Here is a 13,730-nt window from a genome sequence, read left to right on the forward strand (position 1 = left end):
TTTATTTTTTATCTACTTTGCATATTTTTATTTTCTTGTAATAACCATTTTACATTGTACAGCACTTTGGTCAACCATGGTTGTTTTTAAATGTGCTTTATAAATAAATATTGATTGATATTGGTTGATTGACTTGTGTGAATGAGGAATTGTCAAACCAAACAAAAGTAAAGTATGGAGCCACAGGGATCAGTTTTAGGGCCTCTGCTTTTCTCCTTGTATATGCTTCCACTGGGAGATATTATCAGGACTGTTATGTCAACAATACCCAACTTTATATTTCTTCAAACCCTGATGAGATTTCGCAATTCTCCAAATTAGCAGAATGTATCAATTAAATAAATGATTGGATGGCCAGAAATGTCCTTCTACTCAATTCGGACAAAACAGAGGTAATAATTAATGAACCAAAAACCTCTAACAATACATCTCGATGGATGTACTGTTAAATCATCTTCAACAGCGAAGAACTTAGGTGTTACAGTATATTTGATACCAATCTGTCCTTTGAAAATCAAATTACCAATGCTCTCAAATTACGACACCTGCTCTCTGTTGCTGATGCCGAAAAACAAATTAATGCGTTCATTACCTCAAGACTAGATTATTGTAATGCAATACTGGGAGGATGTCCAACAAGATCAATAAATAAATTTCAATTGGTTCAAAATGCAGCAGCTAGAGTGCTGCCGCGAACCAAGAAATATGATCATATTAGCCCCATGCACCTCACTGATCTCTGCCTGCATCACCTCGGTCTACTGATGGACTACACTCATGAAATGGAATACATAGACTATCAATTAATTGCCAATAAAACCCTTCATCAGCCAACTAACAAGGACAATGCATCTAAGTGAATTTCTGCAGTTAATCCAGGATGGACTTCAAAGACATTAGTCATTAATCTTACAGTTCATACAAAACCTTTGTTTAAACGCTGACCCTTAACACTTACTTAGTATAATCATTTTAAACCATGACTTGCACTATACATAAGTCATATTGGCATTATATTCAAGATGTCTGCCAGAGGGGAACTAGCCCCCACAGTGAGTCTGGTTTCTCCCAAGGTTATTTTTCTTCATTAACCAACATCTTCTGGATTTCTGTGTTCCTTGCCACAGTCACCTTTGGCTTGCTCACTGGGGTTATTAATACAATTATTATTTAATTACTTATTTTTAAACACAATTCACAATCATATTTAATCTAACTACATAATGATGACTCATAGACATTATATACATTACAGTTTTATCTTCTGTTAATGCCTGAGCTTCTGTAAAGCTGCTTTTAAATAATGTGTGTTGTGAAAGGCGCTATACAAATAAAAATGACTTGACTTGAGTAAAAACACAAATCCTTTAAAGGGAGTTTAGTTTAGAAAAAATGCTGAAAATTCTGTGGTTAATATTTTACTTGTCCTAATGTTCTTCCTAACCTATATTTTTTTTAAAATGTTGATGCTGCACTATCCCATACAATAAAAGTACATTGTTACCAGGGTCAGAAATTATCTTTTTTTATTATGGGGCAATATTTGCTCACTGGATCTGATTTTAGGGGTATGTTTTAACTTTATGAGGCAAATAATACAAATCTGCATCCTTTTATGTAAAATACTTGAATTTAATAAATGTATTAAAGAGTCAAGACATGCCTTTTTTTCCTTATTCCCATGTTCCTTGAGGTTCACGTATAATTGACAACCCACTGGCTCTCTGCTCTTGACTGATCTGGGCTGCATTTCCTAAAAGCATTGTAAGCCTAAGTAGATCATAGAAAGGCTTGGTGCCGATGGTCTCTATGATCAACTAAAGCTTTCAATGGTTTTGATAAACACAGCTCTGCTCTCTTCTTGCCATCTCACTGCTCATCACTACTGGGTGGGTGGTATACGTTTTAGAGCCAGTAAATGAATCAGGATCTTCACATCTTATTATATTATTTTTTTTAATTTGAATGTATTCTGCATTTGCAATGTACTGTTGAAGTCAGAAGTTTACATATACCTTTAAACTCAGTTTTTCACAATTCCTGACATTTAATCATAGAAAACATTCCCTGTCTTAGGATCACTACTTTATTTTAAAAATGTGAAATGTTAGAACATTTTTAGAAATTATTATTTATTATTTCTATCAGGAAGACTTGCAGACTTGATTGAGATTTAAGATGACATTTATTTGATGTATATAAAACAGAAAAGCAATGTCTCTCTTTGGCATAGGCCCCATCTGGTGGTCCAAAGAAGTTGTATTCGGAACCGTCATATCCTGCCGGAGATAGGAGGAACCGTCATATCCTGCCGGAGATATACCCCCGTGTAGGACAGGACTCAACAGGTGGTGGTGGGGTGGTGGAGGTTGCCATGTTAGCACACTGAAACAGCAATGTGATAGATTGTGAGCAGACCTATAAAGCAACGGCTTACATGTGATTGGCTGGGAATTACCCAGCTAATGGTGCGATGATGTACAGCTGCTAGTCTTCCTGCTAGATCTACGCTGCGCTTACATTTCTTTCACCACATTTCCAGTGGGTCAGAAGTTTACATGCACTTAGTGTTAGTATTTGTAGCATTGCCTTTAAATTGTTTAACTTGAATCAAACATTTTGGGTAGCCTTCCACAAGCTTCAAACAATAAGTTGCTGGAATATTGGCCCATTCCTTCAGCCAGATCTGGTGTAACTGAGTCAGGTTTGTAGGCCTCCTTGCTCGAACACGCTTTTTCAGTTCTGGCCACAAATTTTCTCTGTGATGGCCACTACAATACCTTGAATTTGTTGCCACAAATTTGGAGGTATGTTTGGGGTCATTGTCCATTTGGAAGACCCATTTGCGACCAAGCTTCCGGTCTGATGTCTTGAGATGTTGCTTCAAAATATACACATAATTTTCCTTCCTCATGATGCCATCTATTTTGTGAAGTGCACCAGTCCCTCCTGCAGCAAAGCACCCCCACAACATGATGCTGCCACCCCCATGCTTCACAGTTGGGATGGTGTTCTTCGGCTTGCAAGCCTCACTCTTTTTCCTCCAAACATTACGATGGTCATTATGGCCAAACAGTTACATTTTTGTTTCATTAGACCAGAGGACATTTCTCCAAAAAGTAAGATCTTTGTCCCCATGTGCAGTTGCAAACTGTAGTCTGGCTTTTTTATGGTGGTTTCAGAGCACTGGATTCTTCTTTGCTTGCAGCCTTTCAGTTTATGTCGATATAGGACTTGTTTTACTGTGGATACTTGTCTACATGTTTCCTCCAGCATCTTCACAAGGTCCTTAGCTGTTGTTCTGGGATTGATTTGCACAGAATACGTCTCCTTCCTGAGTGGTATGAAGGCTGCGTGGTCCCATGGTGTTTATACTTGCATACTATTGTTTGTACAGATGAACGTGGTACCTTCAGGCATTTGGAAATTGCTCCCAAGGATGAACCAGACTTGTGGAGGTCCACAATTGTTTTGCTGATTTCTTTTGATTTTCCCATGATATCAAGCAAAGAGGCACTGAGTTTGAAGGTAGGCCTTAAAATACATCCACAGGTACACTTCAAATTCAATACACCTCCTAACAGAAGCTAGTTGGCTAATTGTCTAAAAGCTTGACATCATTTTCTGGAATTTTCCAAGCTGCTCAAAGGCACAGTTAATTTAGTGTATGTAAACTTCTAACCCACTGGAATTGTGAAATGGTCAATTAAAAGGTTGAAACAATCTGTCTGTAAACAATTGTTGGAAAAATGTACTTTGTGTCATGTACAAAGTAGATGTCCTAAACGACTTGCCAAAACTATAATTTGCTAATATTAAATCTGTGTAATGGTTAAAAAATAAGTTTTAATGACTTCAAACTAAGTGTGTTAACTTCTGACTTCAAATGTATATACAGTTAAAAAAAAAAAATTTTTTTTTTTTTTACTGTTTAATGTATTACGCTGGTATAATATCATAATAATGTCTTTATTTATCCTGAAAAAGTAATTAGAAAATTCTTGCGCATATCTATCAACAGGGGAAAACGAGGGAATGTCTGCGTCTGTGAAAGTGGACAGACTGCTTTAATTAGCCCTTATATATTTTAGGTCACACCTGGGAAAGCTGGAGCTTGCCCTGGGCTATGAGAGGCTGTTGACAGGCTGATTGGAGCTATCTGTGGTAAGGACTGGATCTGGTGAAGATTGTTATGGCAGTGGATGATGCATAAGTACTGAAGTTCCAGCCTTTAAAGCAGAACTTTATATTAGAACTCAAGAACATAAATGGACAGTTGCTATATTATATGTCCCTGAGCATTCTTCAGTGTGCAAGGTGGCCAACATTTTGGAATAATGTACAAAACGGAAGGAAATTGGTACTTTAATTCACCAAAGTGACATTCAACTGATCACCAAGTATAGTCAGGACATTATTAATGTAAAAAAACAGCACCATCACTATTTGTAAAAATAAATGTTTTATCAAATCTTGACAGGCCTCATTTCCAGAAGTAAATCATGCTAAACTGCTAATTTGGTACTAGAAAATGTCTTGCCATTATATCAAACACAGCTGAAAGTTATTTGGTTTGTTAAATGAAGCTTGACACATTGTCTTTGTATTTGTTTTTGAGTTGTCACAGTATGCAATAGACTGGCATGTCTTAAAAATGACAAAAAAAAGTAACAGCTTTCTCTAGAAACTCATCAGTTAATCATTATTTTGAGGAATGAAGGCTATGCTTGTATTTCATACAGATGTGTACACTACAGTCGTAAAAGACAAAGGAAAACTGTCTCTAACAAGGACAGAAAGAGATGTGGAAGGTCAGATGTACAACTAAACAAGATGATAAGTACATCAGAGACTCTAGTTTGAGAAATAGATGACTCACATGTCCTCATGTCTTTCAGCTTCACTGAATTCGCTCAACACTCATTACAACAGTAAAGAGAAGACTCAAGGGTGCAGGCCTTATGGGTAGAATAGCAAAGAAACTTTTGAAACAGAAAAACAAAAAGAAAAGGTTTGAGTGGGCAAAGAAACACAGACATTGGACAACAGAAAAGAGTGTTATGGATCTTAACCCAACTGAGCTTTTGTGGGATCAGCTAGACTGTAAGGTGTGTGAGAAGTGCACGACAAGACAGCCACACCTATGGCAAGTGCTACAGGAAGCGTGGGGTGAAATGTCACCTGAGTAAATGGACAAACTGACAGCTAGAATGCCAAGTATCTGCAAAGGTGTCATTGCTGTATATGGATGATTTTTTAATGAGAACTCTTTGAAGTAGTTTTAGTATTTTTTTACTTTAGCAATAGTAATAGTATTTTTTTTTCATATTGTAATAGTAATTTTTTATGTTATTACTCTATTAGTTCATTTGAGATGGTCCTGCGACATGACAAATTATTTTAAAAAGGACATGTTATCTTGAAAGCATGCTGCGGTTATGGTATTTATCATGAACTTTACATAAAATGTTCTGCAGAATAAACAACACAACAGAAAAAAATTGTTAAGTTCAAAGATTTCAATTCCAATTCCAAGTTGCAGAAATTAACGTGTGAAAGGTCATTTGCTGCCCTCCTCTACAACAGCAGCTTGGCATTTCTAAGGTTTTATATCATGTTAGTTAAATTGGGCATACAACAAACAAACAATGTGAAGAATAGTGTTACAAGCTGTGGCCGCAGTGGTGGGGTTGCCGCTTGGCTAGCGGTAACCTCCCAGTGGCAGCGGCCCTGCTGGCCCTCCCTGTTTTCCTGGCTGTCTCTCACATGATTGGGTTTCAGCTCAGGGCTCCTAGCTGTGGGAACGAGTCATCACACTGGCAGTCTGCCTGGGAGACTGTGCTACGCTCCACCAGGGGAAAGGCACATGGGGGGGGGGGTTATGTGAGAACAATGTGCCGTCTTCACCGTTTTAACCCAGGAAATTCACAACAGCTGGGGCCTCCAAGTGGATGAGGAGCCCATGTGTGAAAGTGTGTGTCTCGGTCTTGTCTGACAGTTTGTGTGTGTGTATATGTGTGTTGATGTAAGTGTGTTCAATTTGGTAGCCTATTGTTTGGGCCAATCATTACATATAGTATAAAATACCTGAATACAACAATCTATCTGTCTATGTGCAATGTTTATTGAAACCCTTTAACTGACTTTTAGTGTGCATTTGTGTGTAAACTTGCTGATGAAGAAATTTCAAAAATAAATATTTCAGCAAGCAAACTTAAAATATGTAAATAATTAATTGAAATAAGGATTTCAATAAATAAACTATGTATTAAGTAAAATAAAGACATTTCAATAACCTGTCAAACAAACAAATACATAAATTAAACATTTAAATAAACACATCTGTATCTTATTCCAAATAGTTGTTTTTATCAGTTTGAAACAATTACATTAATTATTTATTTACACACTTCTTTATTAAGAAATTTGCAAAGAAATATTTTGAAATTCTGGAAAAATAAAATAAGACATTTATACAAACTGTCAGAATTGTATCTTATTTTAAACTGTTTTTTCATTACTTGCCATTTTTTTATTATTTCCATACTTGTTCATTTAAACTGTACCAAGAAATATTATTAAACTCTGGACAAATAAATGAATAAACAAGACATTTAAATAAACTGTCACATTTATATCTTATCCTTAACTGATTCTTTGTATTTGATTAACTGAATATTCTGGGTTCAATTCAAGTTATGCTCAATCAACAGCATTTGTGGCATAATGTTGATTAACACCAAAAATATTTTCGTTGACTCCGTTCTTTTCTTAATAATAAAAAAAAAAAAAAAAGATCCATGTTACAGTGAGGCACTTACAATGGAAGTGAATGGGGCCAATTTTTGGAGTGTTTAAATGCAGAAATTTGAAGCTTATAATTTTATAAAAACACTTCTGTGTTCAGTTGTTTTCTGTTAAAACGTAGGCCTATTACTATTTATTATTTGCCAGCTGTAAAGTCGTTTAAATCATCATTCTCACAAGTCGTTGTAGGGTTTGTTGACATTATATCACATCATGGCAATGAGGTTGTAAATTGGCTATAACTTTACACAGAAAAGGTTAGTAAGCTATTTTATCACATTAAAATCATGTTAATATATGCATATTGTTTTTGTCTTGTGGCTATACTTTTAAAATAGTGAGTAATTTAATGTTTTTGGATTGGGCCCCATTCACTTCCATTGTAAGTAGTACTCACTGTAATCCAGATATTTGCATTTTTTAAAGAAAAGGGGCAAGTAAAAAAAAATATTTTTGTGGTAATCAGTAGCCTATGATGCCAAAAAAAAAAAATTATGTGATGATTGACCTTAATTTGTATTAAACCCGGAATATTCCTTTAATTGAAATGTTTAATTTTTTTCTATTCTTCCATTTATCAATGTTTGTGAATGAATATTAACTCTGGATAATTAAATAAATAAATCAAGACATTTCAATAAACTGCAAGATTGTGTTTCAAATTGATTCTATGTATTTGATTTATTGCAATTAATAAACTTTTTTTTTAAAAAAAAAGGCACAATTTGCAGAACATTGCATTCGTGTTAAACTTGAGTACATTCAGGAGAGTCATTCTGCATCCTCATTTCACCCTTGTCAGAAACCCTTTACCTAGATTTCTAGTCTACAGTAGCTATCTGCAGACTGCAGCCAAGCTCTGTCAGGCGATGAAACCCCGTCGCCTTTCTCCTGTAAAGTGTTTCTCACGCTTCTGGGGCCCTCGGGTGCAGCGCGCGAGTGTTAAAGCAGGGCAGAATCAATTATCAGGGGAATGAAGTTTGAGACCTCCTTTTGGTGGCTCGGGGCGTGTTTGCTGTTTTTTCTTTTTTTTTTCTTTTCTGTGGGTGTTCCCAAAGCAGGACGTGGGCGTGAATGTGAGACCGAGGCTCCAGCGGTTCGTGGGAAAGCCGCTCAGAGGGGTTTGGTGAGTGTACCTGAGCGCACCATGAAGCGGCCTTGTGAAGACACCACGTCCGACAGCGATATGGATGAAACTATTGATGTGGGCAGCGAGAATAACTACTCTGGGTAAGCACGGATGGGAAAGCATAGCTTCTTCGTTGTTGACATCACACAAGAGCATTCACTTTTAGGTTGGATCTTCAGAAATTCATTGCTAATGCATTTTAGATTATTGGTAGTTTTTCTTAGAAATTATAGATAACTTCATTCGGACAGACAAAAAGTATTTTAAGAACTTAAATAATATTAACAAACATTTATATTATACTGCTTAAAAAAACGAGTAGTGCAATTCAAATAGTTAGAAAAGTCAGTGATCTATGATTAATGTATTATTATGCTCATGTTGAATGTATGCCAGAACTACTGTTATGTTTTATATAAGGTTGCTTATGACGTAGTATGCAGTTGAATGAATGTTATCATGAAGTGTTAGGCCTACTGATAAATATGTTAATTTATGATATTAGTGAAAGTTTTCAAAAGTTCACACTGTAAAAATTACATGTAAAAAAAATCTTCTTTTGGTAACATCTAAATATGGTGTCATTTAAATATATATATGTGTGTGTGTGTGTGTGTGTGTGTGTGTGTGTGTGTGTGTGTGTGTGTGTGTGTGTGCTCCTTAATTGCTCATGTTCACTGTTTACAGTGAATTGATACATTTTAATTAATTTTTCTTCCCCAAAGTCAAAGCAGCGGTTCATTTATAAGATGTGGCTCACCTACCACCACATCCCAAGTTATGGCCAGAAAGAAGCGGAGAGGGGTAATTCATCACTTTTGTTATGTTCTTGATTCCATTTCTAATCTATATGATATGCTGTATGTTGATTGTTATGTAATCATTATTGCAGATCATTGAGAAGAGACGAAGAGATCGAATAAATAATAGTTTATCGGAGCTGCGTCGCCTGGTCCCAACAGCATTTGAGAAACAGGTAAGTTTATAAAATCACATTTCTGCTCTAGTCTCTGTCCATGAGTATGCAATATCAAAGCATTTTGTGATAATCATAGTACTAAATACGTAAATAGGTAATAGGTAAATAGTACGACAGTATGTAAATAGAAAAGGGTGTTGTCATACAAATTTATCAAAGATATCTCATTAAAAGCATGTAAATGGCTTTTTTCTCTTAAATATCATATCTCTTCTCCCAAGGGATCTGCCAAATTAGAGAAAGCGGAAATATTGCAGATGACAGTAGATCACTTGAAGATGCTCCAGGCCACAGGAGGGAAAGGTACGAGTTGTTTGCTCTGTGTTTTGTGCTTTGCCAAATGCTGTAGTGAAATTTGAGCTTAGAGTTCCCTTTTGACAAGATTCAAGTGGAAATAAATTTTAATGGTAGGATTGAACTCGTGGGAAAGCGCTGGCAGAACAAAAGAAGTATTTGACACTGGGATTGTGTTTGCGTTCAGTGAGGCAACATTCACAGTCTGCACTGCCGGGGGTTTGTTAGGCCTTTCCAATGAGTGTTAAAAGCAAAGCGCTGGGGAGACAAAACAAACATACAAACAGTTCAGGTCATAATCCCAGTCAGACTCTTGAGCACAGTGGGGTTCTGTTGGTCAGTGCAATTGGCGGAGAATCTCTGTTTTGTTTTATCATGACCAGCACCAGCTGTTGGCTTCATTAAAGTGTCTGATAGAAGAGCTGTATTTATAGGCACATGGCATTCAAGTTTTAATTATTCACTCTCTGTCTCTCTCTCTCTCAGGATATTTTGATGCCCATTCCATAGCAATGGACTTCATGAGCATTGGCTTCAGGGAGTGTCTAACTGAAGTGGCCAGGTATTTGAGCTCAGTGGAAGGTCTGGACTCCAGCGACCCACTCCGCGTCCGCCTGGTTTCTCACCTCAGCAGCTGTGCCTCGCAGAGGGAAGCAGCCACTATGACCACATCCGTGGCCCATCAACAGCAGGCCCTGCACCCACACCACTGGGCCACGACGTTGCATCCCATTCCCACTGCATTCCTGCAGCATAGCGGACTTCAATCCTCAGAGAGCTCCTCAAGCAGGCCGTCTGAGGTCCAACAGAGGGGTGCAGCCCTGCTGACCTCCTCCTACACCCACAATGACTCCGTACTAAGAGCACCCCCTACAGGCAGCGTCGCTCCCTGTGTACCGTCGCTGTCCAGCTCGCTCCTTTCATTATCAGCTACCGTTCACGCGGCAGCCGCCGCAGCTGCAGCACAAACCTTCCCTCTATCATTTTCCGGAGGATTCCCACTCTTCAGCCCCAGCGTAACGGCATCAATGGTGGCTTCTTCGGCCATAAACACTTCTGTTTCCACATCCACCACATCCCAACAGAGCAGTGGTAGCAGTGGAAGCAGCAGTAAACCATACCGGCCATGGGGAACTGAAGTGGGAGCGTTTTAAATGTTGGATTTGCTCAAAGCTCTTGTTGCAGCTGGACGTCTTCCACTCTTTGTACATAAAAGAAAGTTTTGGTCACCACCATGGGACTTTCTGTGACCAGTTTTACACACTCGTGCATGTATGCAACTCACTGGGAGGGAAAAAAATATTTTTACTCATTACACTAAGTGGAAACCTTAAAGCAGATATGTGTCATTTTTTTGATGTTAAATAATTTTTCTTAACCCAGTTTAATATGCAGAGACATCTATAAGAAAGCCATTCGTAGATTGATTCCCCTGAAAAGTGTAACTGGCTCTATGGTGCTTTCAACTTTGATCAGTTTGTTTGAACATCCCAACCAGCCAGACATAGCAACATTGGTTCAGTCAATGGCGTGATTTTGGGGCAGGACTATCTGTTCTATCTACCAGTGGAAGTCGGAGTGTTCGGGAAAGCTGTTTGAAAACATAGTTTTTTTTTGCAGTTCGGTTTAGTGACAGTAGTGGCGCAGAATTTCACATTTTACCTTTTTAAGAGTGATAAGGGTGATTGCCATTTTTAAAGAAAAATCCCCATCAATCTCTTTATTTATGTCAACTTCTCTCACTCATCTACTTTGTTCTCATAGGGAAATTTGGCTTTTTGGTTTAAAGGAATATTCTGGGTTCTATAAAATTTAAGCTCGGTTGACAGCATTTTTGGCATAACGTTAATTATCAAAAAAGTGATTTTGGCTTTGTTTCTTTAAATAAAAAAGCAAAAATCTGCGTTACAGTGAGGCACAGACAATGGGACCAATCTGTAAATATTAAAATACTCACTGTTTCAAAAGTATAGACAAAATATTACAAAATATTAAGTATTAACATGATAACCTTTTCTGTGTAGTTATATCCAACTTTGTTGCCATGACGGCATAACGCTGTAAACCCTAAAACCCTAAAATGACCATATAAATTCAGATTTAAACCACTTTACACATTTAAACAAGTTTTAAGTGAAGAATAAATGTAAGCGCTTTTATAAAATTTTAAGTTTCACATTTCTTCCTTAAACCCTTCAAAAATTTTACCCATTCACTTCCATTGTAAGTGCCTCACTGTAACTTTGATTTTTGCTTCTTTTTTTAAGAAAAGGAGGGAGTCTAAATACTTTTTTCTGGTAATCATTATTATGCCACAAATGCTGTCAATTTAACTTAACTTAAATTGAACCTGGAATATTTCTTTAACTTGTTTCAAGTGAAAAAGACTGTACTGTGGACAGCTCCTACTTAAACACTCCTAAAACTTAGGCTGTAGAGCACAGTGAGTTTGCTAGGTCAAATATGTGGCATATCTAATACACACTTTGTATTACACACACTGTCCTAAAACTTATATGCTGCATTTGAGATATAATGCTTTAAAAATTGTCAGTTGAATAAGTGTTTTGTCTGACTTTCACAAACTCTTACACACAAAGTAGTTTTAAACTTTTTTAAAGACAAACCAAAGGTTTTGCAGATAATAATTTTTGTAATCTTTGATTTAACAATCCAGTTTGTAAATCTGTATATGCGTAAGATTGTAACTAGAGTTTATATTGAAATTAGATTAGTAAATTGGTATGATGCACTTCAATCACTACTGTTTTGGGGAGACAGGATCTTCTCCACGTTACACATGAGACCTACTGAAAATGTAAAAAATAACATTCACTAAAACTCATATGTGAGATTCTCAGTTTAATAATACTTCTGTAATTTTGTTAACTTTTTAATAACCCTATCACGTTCTGTAAGATGTAACCATTTTCTATGCAAAAAAGAAAAAACAGATACCCTGAAAAAATTTAAGAAGTTTTGTTTTTCTTTTTAACACATAAGCCATAAAACCATCATTCCATTTGCCTTCACCACAACAGATTCTGGAATGTTATGATAGAAAGTAATTGCTTTTCCCAAGCATAATTTGATGGGGGAAAAAAAACGATTTTGGTTTTTCTAATGAAACAATCAACTTCAATTATATGTGCCACTTCAACTAATAAATCTGTCAGCAAACTTTAAAGTTTGAGTAAGCTGCAAACTAATTTATCAAAGAAAACACATTCACAAACCATAAATTAAGAGAAGTTAATTTCAACATTTTTACATTATCACCCACAATTTTAATAAAAACACTCAATCCTATGTTGTTCCAAACTCATATGCATTTTTTTTTTATTTTTTTTATGGAACACAAACCAAGATGTTAGGCAGAATGTAATTCTCAGTCACAATTCACTTTCAATGTATGGAAAAAAAGATGCAATAAAAGTCAATAGTTAGTGACTGAGGCTACCAGTCTTCCAAACATCATCTTTTGTGTTGCATGGAAGAATGGAGGTCATACAGGATTGGAACGACATGAGGGTGAGTAAATTATGGCAGGTGAACTATCCCTTTATGCTTGTTAACTTATATATATTGTTGATGCTGCAACAATTTCTAAATAACCTTTAAGCTATTTTCAAGTTATGGTTATTGTTTTTTTAAGACAAGGCCCCTCAAGGCCCCATTAGTCCTTCGGAAACAGCTCAAGTAAAAACTTTTGTAGCTATTCTGGCGGGTGTGAACAACCGTTGGCTTGAGTGCTGTAGTGTGCGCCACATGAAAGCAAAACAACGCCTGTCACAACTCCCGAAGATGGGTCTTTATGCTGGCCTAATCTACCCCCTTTATGCCAGGGTCTGTTAGACGGATTTACATTAGTAAATCGCTGTCACACCATTAAATACCTTAAGAGAAAAAGTATCAGAATTTCCAAGTGAATGGGGATTAAGGCAAACAGCGCCTGCTGCCCACCGACATTCATGGGAAAAGTGCGGGGTCATAAATCCGCTGGTTATCTGCTTCAGAGCGGCTGGTTCTCACGCCGGGCCCCTGCCTTTGAAGTGGCCATCATATATCAAGGGCGCACATGGTCTCCCCAATACATCACACAGCCAGAGAGTCAGCGGTGTGAAAGAGGCCAGGAAGCCTGTCAGCTTCATCATTTTCCACATATGAAAATGGTTTAGCTACTACAAGATGTGGTTTATATGGTCAGCCCACAAGATAAAAGGAGTATATAGATGTGATCATTGCTCAGATAGATCATATTCTAGGCTCTAGTATTCACAGTAAGCCATGATTACGTTAATCAATATTTAAAAGTGTCAAATAACAGGACTGTTGCTGAGATTAAGTGAGTAGTATTCGGCTGGTCATGTGATTCTAACATGGCAGCCCCCATGTGCGGACCCTCTCCATGTAGAATAAAACAGCTTTTATAAGGTCACTGATATGACTTGGGTCTTTAGTTTAATATGAGTGGTCATAATTTCCTACATATATTGCAAAATTACAATTCATGTCTTTAGG

General features: G+C 37.0%; 1 protein-coding gene across 1 annotated transcript; it reads left to right on the top strand.

Annotated features, from left to right (window-relative positions):
- Positions 1-7,867: 7,867 nt before the first annotated feature.
- LOC127622247 (hairy/enhancer-of-split related with YRPW motif protein 2) lies at positions 7,868-12,401 on the top strand. The gene is made up of 5 exons (XM_052096280.1): positions 7,868-8,037; positions 8,662-8,740; positions 8,829-8,912; positions 9,137-9,218; positions 9,696-12,401. The coding sequence occupies exons 1-5, from the start codon at positions 7,955-7,957 to the stop codon at positions 10,361-10,363; spliced, it is 996 nt and encodes a 331-aa protein (XP_051952240.1). The 5' UTR covers positions 7,868-7,954; the 3' UTR covers positions 10,364-12,401.
- Positions 12,402-13,730: the final 1,329 nt, after the last annotated feature.

Source organism: Xyrauchen texanus, chromosome 28 (genome assembly GCF_025860055.1).
Source record: "Xyrauchen texanus isolate HMW12.3.18 chromosome 28, RBS_HiC_50CHRs, whole genome shotgun sequence".
NCBI lineage: Eukaryota > Metazoa > Chordata > Actinopteri > Cypriniformes > Catostomidae > Xyrauchen > Xyrauchen texanus.

Coding starts and splice junctions, on each gene's coding strand:
- LOC127622247 (XM_052096280.1), top strand. CDS start 7,955: ATGAAGCGGCCTTGTGAAGACACCACGTCCGACAGCGATATGGATGAA. Junction 8,741..8,828: donor CCAGAAAGAAGCGGAGAGGG/GTAATTCATCAC, acceptor TCATTATTGCAG/ATCATTGAGAAGAGACGAAG. Junction 8,913..9,136: donor CAACAGCATTTGAGAAACAG/GTAAGTTTATAA, acceptor TCTTCTCCCAAG/GGATCTGCCAAATTAGAGAA.